The sequence below is a fragment of the Pyxicephalus adspersus genome, chromosome 4, assembly GCF_032062135.1.
Source record: "Pyxicephalus adspersus chromosome 4, UCB_Pads_2.0, whole genome shotgun sequence".
NCBI classification, from domain to species: domain Eukaryota; kingdom Metazoa; phylum Chordata; class Amphibia; order Anura; family Pyxicephalidae; genus Pyxicephalus; species Pyxicephalus adspersus.
In genome coordinates, this window is record NC_092861.1 from 137,136,292 (window position 1) to 137,149,747 (window position 13,456).

The following is a 13,456-nucleotide window of genomic DNA, read 5'->3' on the forward strand; positions in this document are numbered from 1 at the left end:
TACCTCCCTTCTTTACAGCATATTGTTTTCTGTTGGACATCAGGTTTTCTTGAAATACCCTGAATAAACATGATTTCCTTTGTCATTGCAGAGAAAGTCGATATCTGTTGATCAGGCCATCAAGGAGGAAAAGCCAAAAGAAATAAAAAAAGAAAAGAAGACACCCCAAAAGTCTAAGGCAAAGCCAGTAGCCAAGGTGAAAGAGGAAAGGAAGAGTCTTGGTATTGATGAGTTCCCCTCTACCAGCATGGATATGGATTTAAAGGTGAAGAATGAGAAAATATCCGAAGAGGAGGAACCTCCAGATGACTTTACGTTTGGTCCACCTACAAAAAAACTCAAGACATCGTCTGATTCTGCAGGGAAACCGGTGAAATACAAAGTTACCGGCTCAGGCCATGATAAAACCGACATGAACTGGGACATTGTAGAGGTAAGGATTAAATATATATGTATAACACAATATGCTACAATGGGTGTAGGAAAGAAAATGCATTCTGATTCTTTTGTAAATTATTCTAAATTAAGAGTTAGAGATGGGTTCCATTGTGTTAATAAATTAGTTTTTTTTCACCTCTAACTGTGGGTGCAGGAAAACTTCACCTTCTCAGATAAACCCACTTGTCTCAAGTACTCCCCTTCCAGAACTTTGGAAGAAAACAAAAGCTAGTCTTTGGCTATAAGTGAGGTCACAATCTCAGACAACTCCCTTAATGCTGAAATAGGTTTGTGTGATTGTGGTTTTACAAAAATTCTACATAAGCATCTCCAATACGTTACATCCGCTACTTCTCAAATGAGTTGGCTTGTCTTGAAAATCTTGGCTTTGTATCCTCAAGGTTTCTAAACTCACCTTTTCTTTGGAGTACTGAACTGCTCAGACACACAAGTAAGCCATGGAATGGGGTCTTATATATGTCAGGCGCACCAGGGAAAAAGATAACCATATTTGAGTTCAGTTTTAATCATAGAATCCAGCAGGTCACAGTAAGTTGCAATGATGGCAAAAAGTTATGCCATTTTCTCACTATGGCTATGCATTATGAAAAACACAGTTGTTGTGTGTGGTGTATTAGGGCAGCCTATTATTTTGAATGGCTATTCAACACATCACATTGCACAATAATGTAGTACTTGCTGCATTTAATAATATAACACCATAATGTCGGGCTGTAGTACATTGGTAAAGTGTGTTTGATGTGCCAGGGCAGCAATAAATGATAAATGCAATCCAACACAGCAATACTACTTTGCCGCATATTGCTTTACCGTATGCCTTTCTGTATGGAAATGCGTGCATCAGCACAACATATCGATAGAAACGGCCCCTATGTTCTATATCATTCAGTTAGTGGTCTTAAGAATATTGGGTAAGGCTGACAATGAACTATTAAATATATAGTTTCTTTGTTTTTCTGAGCCAACAGATTGGCTGGATTGGTAATTATTTCCACTATGTCTATGTTGTATGCAGTGACATATTTTCACATTTCCTCCAGGTTGTATCAGAGCGCACCAATGTTGAACCCTGGGTTTGCGCTAACCTAGTTCAGCTCTTCCAGGATGAGAACACCATTCCATTTATTGCGCGTTACAGGAAAGAGCTCATCAACAATATTGATGCCGATACTGTGAGAGAAGTGCAGCAAAGTTTGGAAGAATTACGGTAAGATTTTTTGCAATGCTATTCAATCATATTCTAATACCAGAATATATATAACAAAGAACAGATATTATTATTACACAGTATTTATATAGCGCCAACATATTGCGCAGCGCTTTACAAAGTCAATAGTCATGTCACTAGCTGTCCCTTAAAGAGGCTGACAATCTAATGTCCCTACCATAGTCATATGTCTTTTATTGCAGTCTAAGGTCAATATAATTTTTTGGGGGGTGAGGGGTGAATTACCCTAGCTTCATGTTTTTGGGAGGAAACCAAAGTACCCGGAGGAAACCCATGCAAACACGGGGAGAACCTGCAAACTCCATGCAGATCCTGGCCGAGATTCGAACCTGGTACCTAGTGCTGCAAGGGCCAGGGTGCTAACCACTGAGCCACTTTGCTGTAAAGGAAACGTGTCACAATTTGTTGATTTGACCCACAGTGAAAGTAAAGCTGAACCTAATAAATACTGCCAGTTCACCAATGTTGGTGGCTCTGCTGTGTGAATGAATGATCACTATTAGCATTACCTACTAATAGACAAATACAAACCTTCCAGAAAATAGATAGGGACAGAATTTAATGATTGATCATTAATATTAATATTAGTAAACAGGATTTATATAGCTCCAACATATTACACAGCGCTGTACATTAAGTTGGGGTTTCGAATGACAGACAGATACAGACAGTGACACGGGAGGAGAGGACCCTGCCCCGAAGAGCTTACAATCTAGGAGCATAGGATCATGAAAATAATATGTTTTGCACTACATTGCCGTGCAGTATTTCATTACGAGACAGGCAGTCAGCGGTTCTCCTAAACATTCTTCCAGTTCTTCATTCTGCTTTGCCTTTTTTTCATGTGGCCACAGACGTGATGCCAAATACCGTAAGTACAGAAAAAATGTTGTACTTTTTTCATTTATTTTAACCATTTCATAGCAGAATATTATTTTAAAAACATCTACTTTTAGCTTGTAGGAAACTATAGCAACAGTTTATGTAAAGGTACCCAGAGGAAATGATTGTTCATTGAATTCTGTTTAGCGACTGTTGGACATTGTTCCATCTATGAATCTCCTCTAAATATGAGAATTAATATTATTAAACAGGATTTATATAGCGCCAACATATTACGCAGCGCTGTACATGGCCCATCCTTTTTCCACCACAGACCAATGTATCTCCCCTGCATTGGCAGCCTATACTTTGCCTTTGGGATGTGGAATACCATGAGGAAAGTACCTGAGCTTCAGTGATATTTTATTCTGGGGTTCAGAGGGTTTCTTGGGCACACAGAGGACAATTTACCTGCAAATAAAGATAAAACAAAATAAAAAATATATAAAATAAAAAGAAAAGAAAATAAGAAAATAAAGGGCACTCTGTGAAGTACTATTAGGTATACTTCACTGTTGAAATGTTTACATGGAATGCTTTTATTAAGTAACACATTTGTCAGGTAATGCAAACACCTTATATTGCACAAATTCCTTTTACTTCCTGTGCCATTCTTAGCACACAGAACCGGCCTTCCCAATGTAATTCTGATGTAAGTCTGATTTTAGGTTTATTTATATATGACACCAACATTTGTCAGCATACAAAGTTGACCTTCTGTGCTTTGGGAAATGTATTTGCCTTAAGTTGTTTATTTAGCTCAGACATTGTTATAGGAAAAAGATGAGCGACCTTCACTTTTTTGAAAACAATTCTGATCACGTTTAGATTTTTAATGTTTCTGTTTAATCCCTATGTAGATCTGTGGCCAAAAAAGCCCATTCTCTGATAGAGAAGCTGAAGAAAGAAGGGAAGATGAGCTCCGGTTTACACAATGAAATGCTTACGTGCAAGACCTTGGAGGAAATTGACCACGTGGTGAGTATTTTTTGCATATACAAGGAAGTATTTCATTATAAGAGATTGAATAGATAGTTCACCAGCTGGAGATTGGGGCACTGCCTATCACCTTTTGGGGCTCCAATGTTGAAATTGAAAGCTAATTCTACTATAAATGTTGGATATTTAACCCTTTAATGAGGCCAGTAGTCTGCTACATGTATAACCAATAACTACCATTTAGAGTAGCATTTATGGCAGTGCTACTCAACTTTAAAAGGCCGCAGAGCTCCATTTGTATCCATAGGTCACATGGAGGGCCACATAACAGGACGGGAGCAGAGCGATGATGTAATCTGGGGGAGAGCGTTGGGGGCTTAGGTGACCTGGTGCATGGTTCTTTGCACCCTGCTTACCATATCATGCAGCTGTATAGATCTTTATTAACTGAGCTGCTTTTGGGTTGGACTTTAAAATTTGATAGATGTTAGTTGAAGGGGGCAAACATTGTTCTGAAGATGGAGCAGGCATCTGCAAAGTTCCTGGGAAGTGTTCCGCCTGTGAGGATCAAATCCTTTCCATGTGCTTCCAGAATCTTCAATATTGATTACCTTAAATCCAAGTCTAATCCAAGTCAAACCTTTGGAGAAGACGGAGCCCCAGGCAGCAGAGGAAGATATTGCTAGAATCCAGACTCTTACTACCTTGGTATTCTCCCTAGAAGTTTCTTTACGCTGTGTGGGATGAAGCTATAGACAGCTGGAGACTCCTTTTTTTGTGACCCAACGTCTCACTAACCACCCAAAAACAGGGTGCTTACTGCAAAGGGCTGGGTGGTGCACCCAGCTTAAAGGGGCTGGCGAGAACACTGAACTTTGTGGGCAGCTTAACAAGGTCCCATGGGACACCAGCTGGATTGCTCTGATTTATGATATTGAAAGGATTGTGGCATAGTGCTAGTTTATTTTCACATGGTGAACTTCACTTTTTGTAGCTGTTGGACCTTCTATAGCTGCAAATGTATGAGTAGATAGAAATTATATACATACACACATACAATCAAGAATATTGGCACCCTTTAATTTATGTCAAAGAAATGGACCACTTCTAGAAAAGTGTTGCAATTACAAATTCTTTGGTATTGCTACATTGATTTCCATTGTTGGCACTGGAAGAACATAAAAAGAGAAAAAAAATCATAGACATTCCACACAAAACGTCAAAAATGGCCTGGACAAAATTATCGGCACCCTTAATACTTGGTAGGACACCATATATATATATATATAGTATTTTATTATTTATAGTATTCCTTGATTGTTTTATTATCATAGTATGTATGGCTATAATGTTATTGGAGAACTGATTTTTGTGTCTTGTTCAGTACTCGCCATTCAAAACAGGAAGCAAAGGGACAAAAGCTCAAAGAGCCAGACAACTGGGACTGGAACCTGCTGCCAAAGCTCTGATAGAAAACCCTCAACAGCTCAACCTGCACATGTATATCAAGAAGGACACTGAAGGTACAGTAAGTGGTTTGGATTTTTGTATTGGACATTGGCACAGAATTTCAGTCTGCACTGGTAATTTAATATAACGGTCTTTTGCTATTGTCACCTGTCACTACAGAAATGTCAGCCTAATATCAGGCTCCAAGGCTTCCATAGAGGCTGCTTGGTCTCTTGCCTGATCTTAGGGCTGACAATTGGCACTTTGTCTTGACTGCTGGAAGACGGTAAAACTGTCAGATATTTTATTGTATTATCAGCACTGAAAAGAAGTTAGGACAGCATCACAGCCTGATGCTTCTACTCTTACAGGGAATCGAAGAATAAACCAATAATATTGAGGTTAATTAACCCCCAAAGCAGTAATCCCGAGTCACACTCGGGGTCGCCAAAAAGTTAAAGTGAAAAAAAAAACACCTTGTTCCGTTGTCGTCCCCCGGCGTCCTTCTGGTCCTCACAGGTCTTCGGGACACGTCTTCTCCCTCTGATCTCCAGCCGGCAAATGCAGAGACGTTCTCCGGGGTTTCCCGGTGATGTCGGTGCATGCCCCGGTGTGGGCGGGAGGAGTGGCGGGAAATTTAAAAAATTTTGTATTGGATTCAATACAAAATAGCTGTATTGAGTCCAATACAAAGAAATCTTGATTTAATATATATATATAATTATATTATATATATCATATATGCTACTGCACAGTTATATAAAATGACTATTTTTTTATTTTTTATTTTAACAGATTTTTTTGTATTTTATTTAAAGTTTATTATTAAATTTAATAAATAGTGGACATATTTCGGTGAGTTAGACCTAAGAATTATAGGCATACAATGTAAAATAAATTTCCATGCAAAAAAATGTAACGCTTTTTGTATGGAAATACGGACAGAGTTAGAAGGCTAGGGGGATTAAAGAATGGAAATTCAGATCATTACAGACTGGTGGCTGTTTTGTCTACACTTAATCTGCTTTCTTGACATTTCTGGCAAGTAAGCATCAAACTTTTAGGCAAAAAAGGGACAGCAAAAAAAAAAAATTGGCCTAAAATCAGATGAATGTCACTTGTCCTCCTTCCGTCTTCAGTGCCTTAGCCATGACAGTTTGAGACTCTGCAGCCTTGTATAGCTAAATTGTAAATTGATGAGTGTCTTGCTTGTCTTTGTTCATTGTAGGGAGTTGCTGGCTAGCTCCAAGAAAGTCAAAATTTTTTTGTGTTAATAAAATGTTTGTTAAAGTTAGTTTGTAGTTTAATTGTCGGTCAGTAGAGGGCAGTGTTTAATTAAAAACTACTGGCTGTCCTCTATTCTGGAATCCTGCCAGAAAGTGGCATTTTGTAATGTCTTGCTAGCAGTTATGAAGAAATGGTAAAGATGATGATCTAGTGCAGCCTTTTTGAACCCTTTTAACATCGGGGAACCCTTAAAAAAAATTTCAGATGTCAGGGAACTCCTGCTATAATTACTATATCCAGATCTCACATTGTGGTGGTCAGTGGGAAGAATGCCTCTTACATTGCTGGCCATTGGGAAGAATGTCACCCTCACAGATAGCCAAAAAATAATTGGTGTCAGATAAACTGAGCGGAGAGGTCCAATGGCTCCCCCCCTAGCAACCTCTGGAGAAATACTGATCTGGTGTCTGCAGAGAGGGGTAATATTCCTGCTATTGAATCTTGGGTTAAAGTAATTCTGTGCTCACTTTAAATCTGCTAAACAGACAACAGATATGGAAAGCAATAAAAGCTTAACATCTTTATATTTGCCTAAAAAGGAATTTTAACTTTCCCCAAGGCTTGCACCTTTTAAAATGTATTTATTTAGTCAATAAAATAATAATAGTAATAATAAAATATTAATAGAAAGTATCTCCTGCAATTACTTAATTTTTTTAAGGAAAGCAGTTACAGAGAGGTGCCTGCATATGACAAAACTTGTAAAGCAACTCCGAGGCCCTGACACCAGAGGGTACTCTGTATCCACAATTTGATTGCCCCTGTAGGTAAGGCTGGCCCCACCCATTGTAAATGTTCAGGTCTCACTGTTGGTCAGCGAGGCCACCTATAGGTTGCATCCTAAGGAGCATTGCATTTGTTACCTATTGTGCACCACTTCTCATCCCAGCCATCAAAAATATTATGAAGGGTATGCTAGTTTTTAAAGGTAAAAGAAATTCATGAAGCCAGGCAGATTGTTGTTGATCCTGTCTAGAAATGGTTATTATGATGCAAATAATTGTCTGCAGCTGCAGTTTGATTGGCCCATTTTCAAATCAGTGCAATTTACATACAAAATCTGAATATTTTGCATGTCATTGACCATTTTTATTCCTGGTAGTTTAATGTCTAGGAAATGTAGGGACTCTTTGTCACCTGCCAATACACCTATCAGGTTCACATTACCATTTTGTGATCAACCCAGTATTTTTCTTAAATTAAGTGAGAAGAAGCTGCTGGCAGGTGGCAGCCCATGTATGGTGACCCAACTTTTCAGTTATCACCCAAAAACAGCCGGGGGGGGGGGTTATTGCTACGTCCCGGGTTGTGCACCCTGCGGGGAGAGCACTGCTGTCTTTGTCTGGTGCTGGGGGATTTGCCAACAATATCCCAAGGATAAAAGGGGGCAGATTTAATAAAGGTCTCCAGGGCTGGAGAGGATACACTTTCATCAGTGAAGCTGGGGCATCCAGCAAACCTTTAGCGGGCAATATGGGAAACATACAGAAACAAATTCAGCTTGTCTTCTCTTTTGATGCTCCTGTTCACCACAGTGGACTGGGAATAATCAATACATTTTGGAGATTATGTATTGATTTTATATAGTTTGATAGTAGAGGGAAATGGTTTGTTTTATTTTGCTTTATTTATAGACTCCTTCACCATTTTTTTTTCTTGAAAGTTGTATTGAAAAAAAACAGTCGATATCCTGAACACAAGTAAAAAAAAATATTTGTTATTTGTTTAAAGGATAAATAGCCCTTTTATTTGAAGTATAAGCATGTTTGTTTTTTTAAATAAATAAAAAAAAAAGGCAACCCCCCCCCATCCTTCTGTCTTTAAAAGACTGAATGGCAGCGCAGAGCCTCTTGGCATTTGTACTTCATGAATCCCTGGAGGCTTGGGCTGCTTTTCTGTCATTGATAAAAGAAAGATGTTGATCTCACGCATAAATGTAAAAAATTTCTCTTGGAAATAAAATATTCTGGATACTTACTCTTTGTTGGGTGGTTAGTCCAAAATCATTGTGCATTTAATCTTTAGCATTCAATACATCTGGTAGTTTTGTGCCTGCTTTCCTTGCTGTTCTCAATGGTTCGTCCCAATGACCCCTATGTTCCCACTGAACACGGTGGTGATACAGAGGTTGTCAGGAGAAGTCATTGAAGGCAATAGGGACACATGTGTTCAACCGTCCTGATGAATGCTGAAGACTCCTATGGAGGCTTTATCACATGAGCACAGCAAAATTCCTCACTGGAGACTAAATATTCAAAATCTTTTTTTGCCGGCAGAATTTCTTTAAACTCTGGGAAGTGTTGGAGCCACTTTAACACAACTACATCTCCATTTACTTTTTTATTGTGCTGACTTCCTATTGTTCTTTAACTTTTTAGATGTACACAAAATTATGTCACCATCAATTCAACATTGGCCAAAGCTACGGGAAAGGAAAAAGAAGGAACTGTAAAAGATGTGGACAAGTTCCATTTATATCACAACTTTTCCTGCAATATAAATAGAATTCACCATCATCAGGTAAGTGCAATGTTTTTATACTTGTACAAGAGGTTGACAAATCAGTGTGAGATTGCTAACTGCTCCTTTCCTATAACCCAAATCTGTGTTACTCACATGAACAAAAGTTATCAATGATATGTAGACCTCACTGGGAAAAGTAATAAAAAAGAAACGTGCAGTGAGTGAGCAATGTCAAAGGAGAATGGTCAGGCTGGCTGGCAAAGATGTATTTGAAATCTATGGAAATTCAGACCACTACTCTGTACAACTATGGTGAGCAGAGAAGTATCTGACCAAACCTGGAGTTTGGTCAGATACTCGCCTGAGGTTCCAAATCATTAAAACCGCTGACAGGTTTGATTATGTCATTGCTGCAACGGCACCTGGGAAAAAACGGGCAAGTTTAACGATCTGAGTGAGTTTTAGGTTTCTAAAGTGTGACGACTGGGATTGGATCAGAGCGTTTCTAAAGTGGTAGATCTTGGTGTTCCTGATAGGTAATAGTACTTACAAAATGTGCTCCAACTGGTGACTGGGTCATTGGTGCCCAAATCTTATGAGGGTATCTAGGAAGAGGAAGCAAGTTTAGCTTGTCTGGTTTCATTGCACAAAAGAGATCACTGTAACACAGACGCTGAAGAACTCAAAAAAGCTGAACGTAAGGCACAAAAACATCTATTGTATTCCATTTCTCAATGACCACAAAAGATAGAAATTTCCATCTGTGGGCACTAAATGACTGGCCAAGTTCAAACCTAGATATTGATCTTGGCCAGTCCACCCAATACTGGATAGGGATGGGGTGGATACCTTACCAATGTACTAGGGGAGAGAACTGCTGTGACTGCTATTCATCAAAGGAAACGGTAAATTACAGGGTTTATTATGCTGAATTGCTGTATAGTTCTAAAAGAAATTTAGAAAGGACACTAAGAGATGAAATAATAATGCATTTTATCTCTTGGTGTCCTTTCTATATTTCTATACTTGTAATTCCACTCACATTTACATTTCCCGATGAGAGAAAAAAATTCAGAACCCACAGTTTATCATACCTTGCTGTATATGGTGCTGCATAGGGTGACCATGCTGTTCCCTGACCACCACGGAAGCACCTGCAATGGGCACTCAAACATCAAAGCTGGATCATGGAGTCCAGAAGAAAGAGGCCTGGTTTGATGGAGCACGTTTTTTAGATATTATGGATGGCCAGGTGAACACCGTGTGACCTAAAGAGAAACTAAACTGAAAAGTGCTTATAATACAAAAAAAAAAAAAAAAAAAACGCTTACTTTCAATCCCGCAGTGCGGTCGTTTATTCTTCGCCTAGGCGATCAAGAATTACAAAGCAGTGCTGCACTGCAAAAAAAAAAAAAAAACTAAACAAACAGAATTTTTACTTACCAGGGTTGACTTAAAGGGTTGTGTACCCTTTTATGTAAAGTGACATTTCTGAGTTTAGGTACGCTTTAAAGTGGGGAAAAAAGAAAAAAACCAAAACACTTACCTTTTTTTTCAAAGAGCCATTGATACCTTAGCAATCTGATTCCAATTGGTCCTGCACCGTCCGGAATTTCCTCTTCCTTCCGATGAGAAGGAACCAGTGACCGCCACCATCCTCTGGGTTCTTCCATCATCTGATCTTCCACTGCTCAGGTGTGAGATCGGAGGACATTTCCTCTTGAAAATGTTTTTTTAGCCTTTCTCTGGTTCAGCAATATATTTAATGTTTTATGTGCAATATGTTTGTTTCTAATATGTTTATTTGGTAAAGCCATTTGCAAGGAGCAGCCCGAAGCCCCCTAGGATATGTGAGGTAGGTATCCCAGGAGTCTCCTTACTGCGGCGACAGTAAATACAGAAAGGGTGGGATCCTGCCCTACTAACTAAAACAAACAATAAAATAAAAGACTTTATTTTATTATATAAAAGGTTTAGCCACTGTTTAATGTTTAAAATTTCATAGTAGTTCTGCTTTAGGGCATCTGCTGTACAGGGTCCAGATACTTCAGGAAACCTTACAAGCTCTTATGGAGTCTATGCCTTGTTTGGTGGCACATGAGAGATCTACACATATATATAAGTGGTTTTAATGTTATGGCTGATAACTCTGTGTCTACATATGTCCTAGTTTCATTTTATTAGGACTACATGAGCACATCAGGTGAGAGTTGAGGGTCATAATGGGCCACTCATGCTGACATTGTAATGGAGCCTTTGTGTTTTATCCCTGACCCTGTCTGATTCTTCCTGCTCCCCCGCCGTCCTCACGTCTCTTGGCATAGTCGAGTGTTTCTGGTGTCAGGACCCATCACCTTTCAAGTGGGTGCCAAGTCGGCTCAGAGCATTAGGTTTGGTTGCAGTGGCAAACATTTTAGCCCGAGACTTGCACAAAAGAGAGCTTTCTAATTAGACATCAAAATGTATTTTCTTTTTTTTTTTTTCCTACTCACTATATTACATTTCAGGCTCTTTCTGGGAAGGCTGCCAGCTGAAATACATTTAATGTGCAGGTGTTAATAGTATTGACTCATTAGTTTGCAGTATTAGCTTATACCGAGTAGTTGTTTTTGTCAGACTGCTCACCTCAGACATGACCTCAGTATTGCAGAGTTTGATGAGATTCCACGTAAGCGACAACACGGTTCAAATTCTAGACGCAGATCTTTTACCGCAAACAAATCATTACTGTGCAGGGATTTGTTCTTTAATTAAAATTCTCCATTTTTTTTTTACTTTTGCTGGTAATTTTTTCCTTTATATCCATCAGTCATTATTACTAAATATGTTGTAGTTATATATCAGATGTCATTTTTATTATAATATGGGTAGGCAAAAGTTAGAGCTGAGAGTCAAGTCTTATAATACTTCCTGGGCATCCAGGGATTAAAGGGAAACTGTAATAGTTATTGGGTAAAATTATATACAGACAAGGAGAGATACATATATTGGGTCCTAATAATAAATCTCTCCAAGACCGGAAAAGCTAGACTATCATGGGAGAAGTGGGTGGAATGTATTTCTAAAAAATTGTTTGTGATTGGTTGGTAAATGGCTTTAATCCTGGACCGGATCCCTTCCAGGTTTATCCCATGATAGATCAGAAGCACTAAAAACATGCCTTGGCACTTTTTCCCTTTATGTTAAGTCCACATGAACGGTTTCCCCAGTGTTTAAACTTTCCATGATGTTGTTTGGTGGTATGGTGGCTCAGTGGTTAGCACTCTGGCGTTTGCAGGGCTAGGTCCCAGGGTTGAATCTCGGCCAGGACACTATTTGCATGGAGTTTACAGATTCTCCCTGTGTTTTTGTGGGTTTCCCCCAGGTATTCCGTTGTCCTCCCACATTCCAACACATGCAGTTAGGTTAATTGGCTTCTCCTTAAAATTGACCTTAGACTGTGTTAATGAAATATGGCTATAATAGGGACATTATTTTGTGAGCTCCTTTGAAGGACAATTAGTGAGATTACTATGAACTTTGTAAAGCGCTGTGTAATATGTTGGCGCTGTATTCCATTGGGACATCCCATGGCTGTTTTCTTGATAGGCTGTAGGAAAAAAAAAAAACACATTGTGCAGTGTTTGGAAAGTGATTGAAAATGCTGATAAATGCTCCAAACATCGCACCGAAATGAAAGGGATTTTTTAGGCGTTTTGGGGGTATTTTCTCCTGTTCTAGGGCAGAACGGTGGCTCAGAGGTAGCACTCTGGCCTTTGCAGCACTAGGTCCCAGGTTCCAATCTTGGCCAGGACAGTATCTGCATGGAGTTTGCAGGTTCTCCCCATATCTGCATGGGTTTCCTCCCACATCCCAAAAACATGCAGTTAGATTAATTGGCTTTTCCCCAAAATTGACTTAGACTGTATAAATGACATATGACTATAGTAGGGACATAGATAGTGTCCTGGCCGAGATTCAAACCTGGGACCTAGCGCTGCAAATGCCAGAGTGCTAACCTCTGAGCCACCCTTGTACTGTGACCCAACCTTTTAGTAACCACCCAGAAACAGCCAGATGGTTACTGAAACGTGCTGGGTGGTGCGCCCAGCTAAAAGAGGGCTGGGGAGAACATTTTAACATATCCACAGCTCACAGTACGTTAGTATGGTGGGCAGTAGGAAGAAAGCCTTTTACATTGCTGGCCGGTGGGAAGAATGTCACCCTTACAGATAGCCAAAAAGATAATTGGAGTCACTTAAACTGAACTGAGAAGCACATATGGCTCATTGCTCAAGGAACCCCTAGCTACCTCACGAGGAACCCTGATTGAGAAACACCTATCTGGCAAAATTCTAGGATCAATGAGCATCTCAAATCTTGCATGAAAATGCCCTTGCACTATATTGGCTCCATATAATTCTAGGTGGATCAGTCACCTCTTCCAGCCATCTAAAATTAGGCAATCATTTTATTTCTAAGATCACTCAAACAAAAAAAGTAAAAAAAAAAAAAAAAACTTTCTAGCAAAAATTGTATAAAATAAATCCTTTTTTTCCCGTAGCGGTTATTTAAGGATTCCAATGTGAAAAAAGAAAGAAAAAAAGTGTATCCTCTGCCGGATGACATTTGATTTGGCAGCGTTTGTAGCACATGCTATAGAATTTCACATGAGATTTTCATTCCTAACTTTCTTGTTCAGTGATATGTCAGGCTTAGTATGTCACTGGCACTGTAAAGTTGAGGAATATAACTTGTTACTGTGTCCCG

At 39.2% G+C, this 13,456-nt stretch overlaps 1 protein-coding gene across 1 annotated transcript in view; it reads left to right on the forward strand.

The window, feature by feature from the left end:
- SRBD1 (S1 RNA binding domain 1) overlaps positions 1-13,456 on the forward strand; it is a gene marked incomplete in the record, with an annotated part of 105,796 nt that overhangs the window by 10,090 nt on the left and 82,250 nt on the right. The window contains 6 exon segments of the mRNA XM_072410288.1: positions 92-433; positions 1,500-1,666; positions 3,430-3,547; positions 4,893-5,036; positions 7,012-7,154; positions 8,623-8,764. Coding sequence (XP_072266389.1) covers positions 92-433; positions 1,500-1,666; positions 3,430-3,547; positions 4,893-5,036; positions 7,012-7,154; positions 8,623-8,764 — 1,056 coding nt within the window.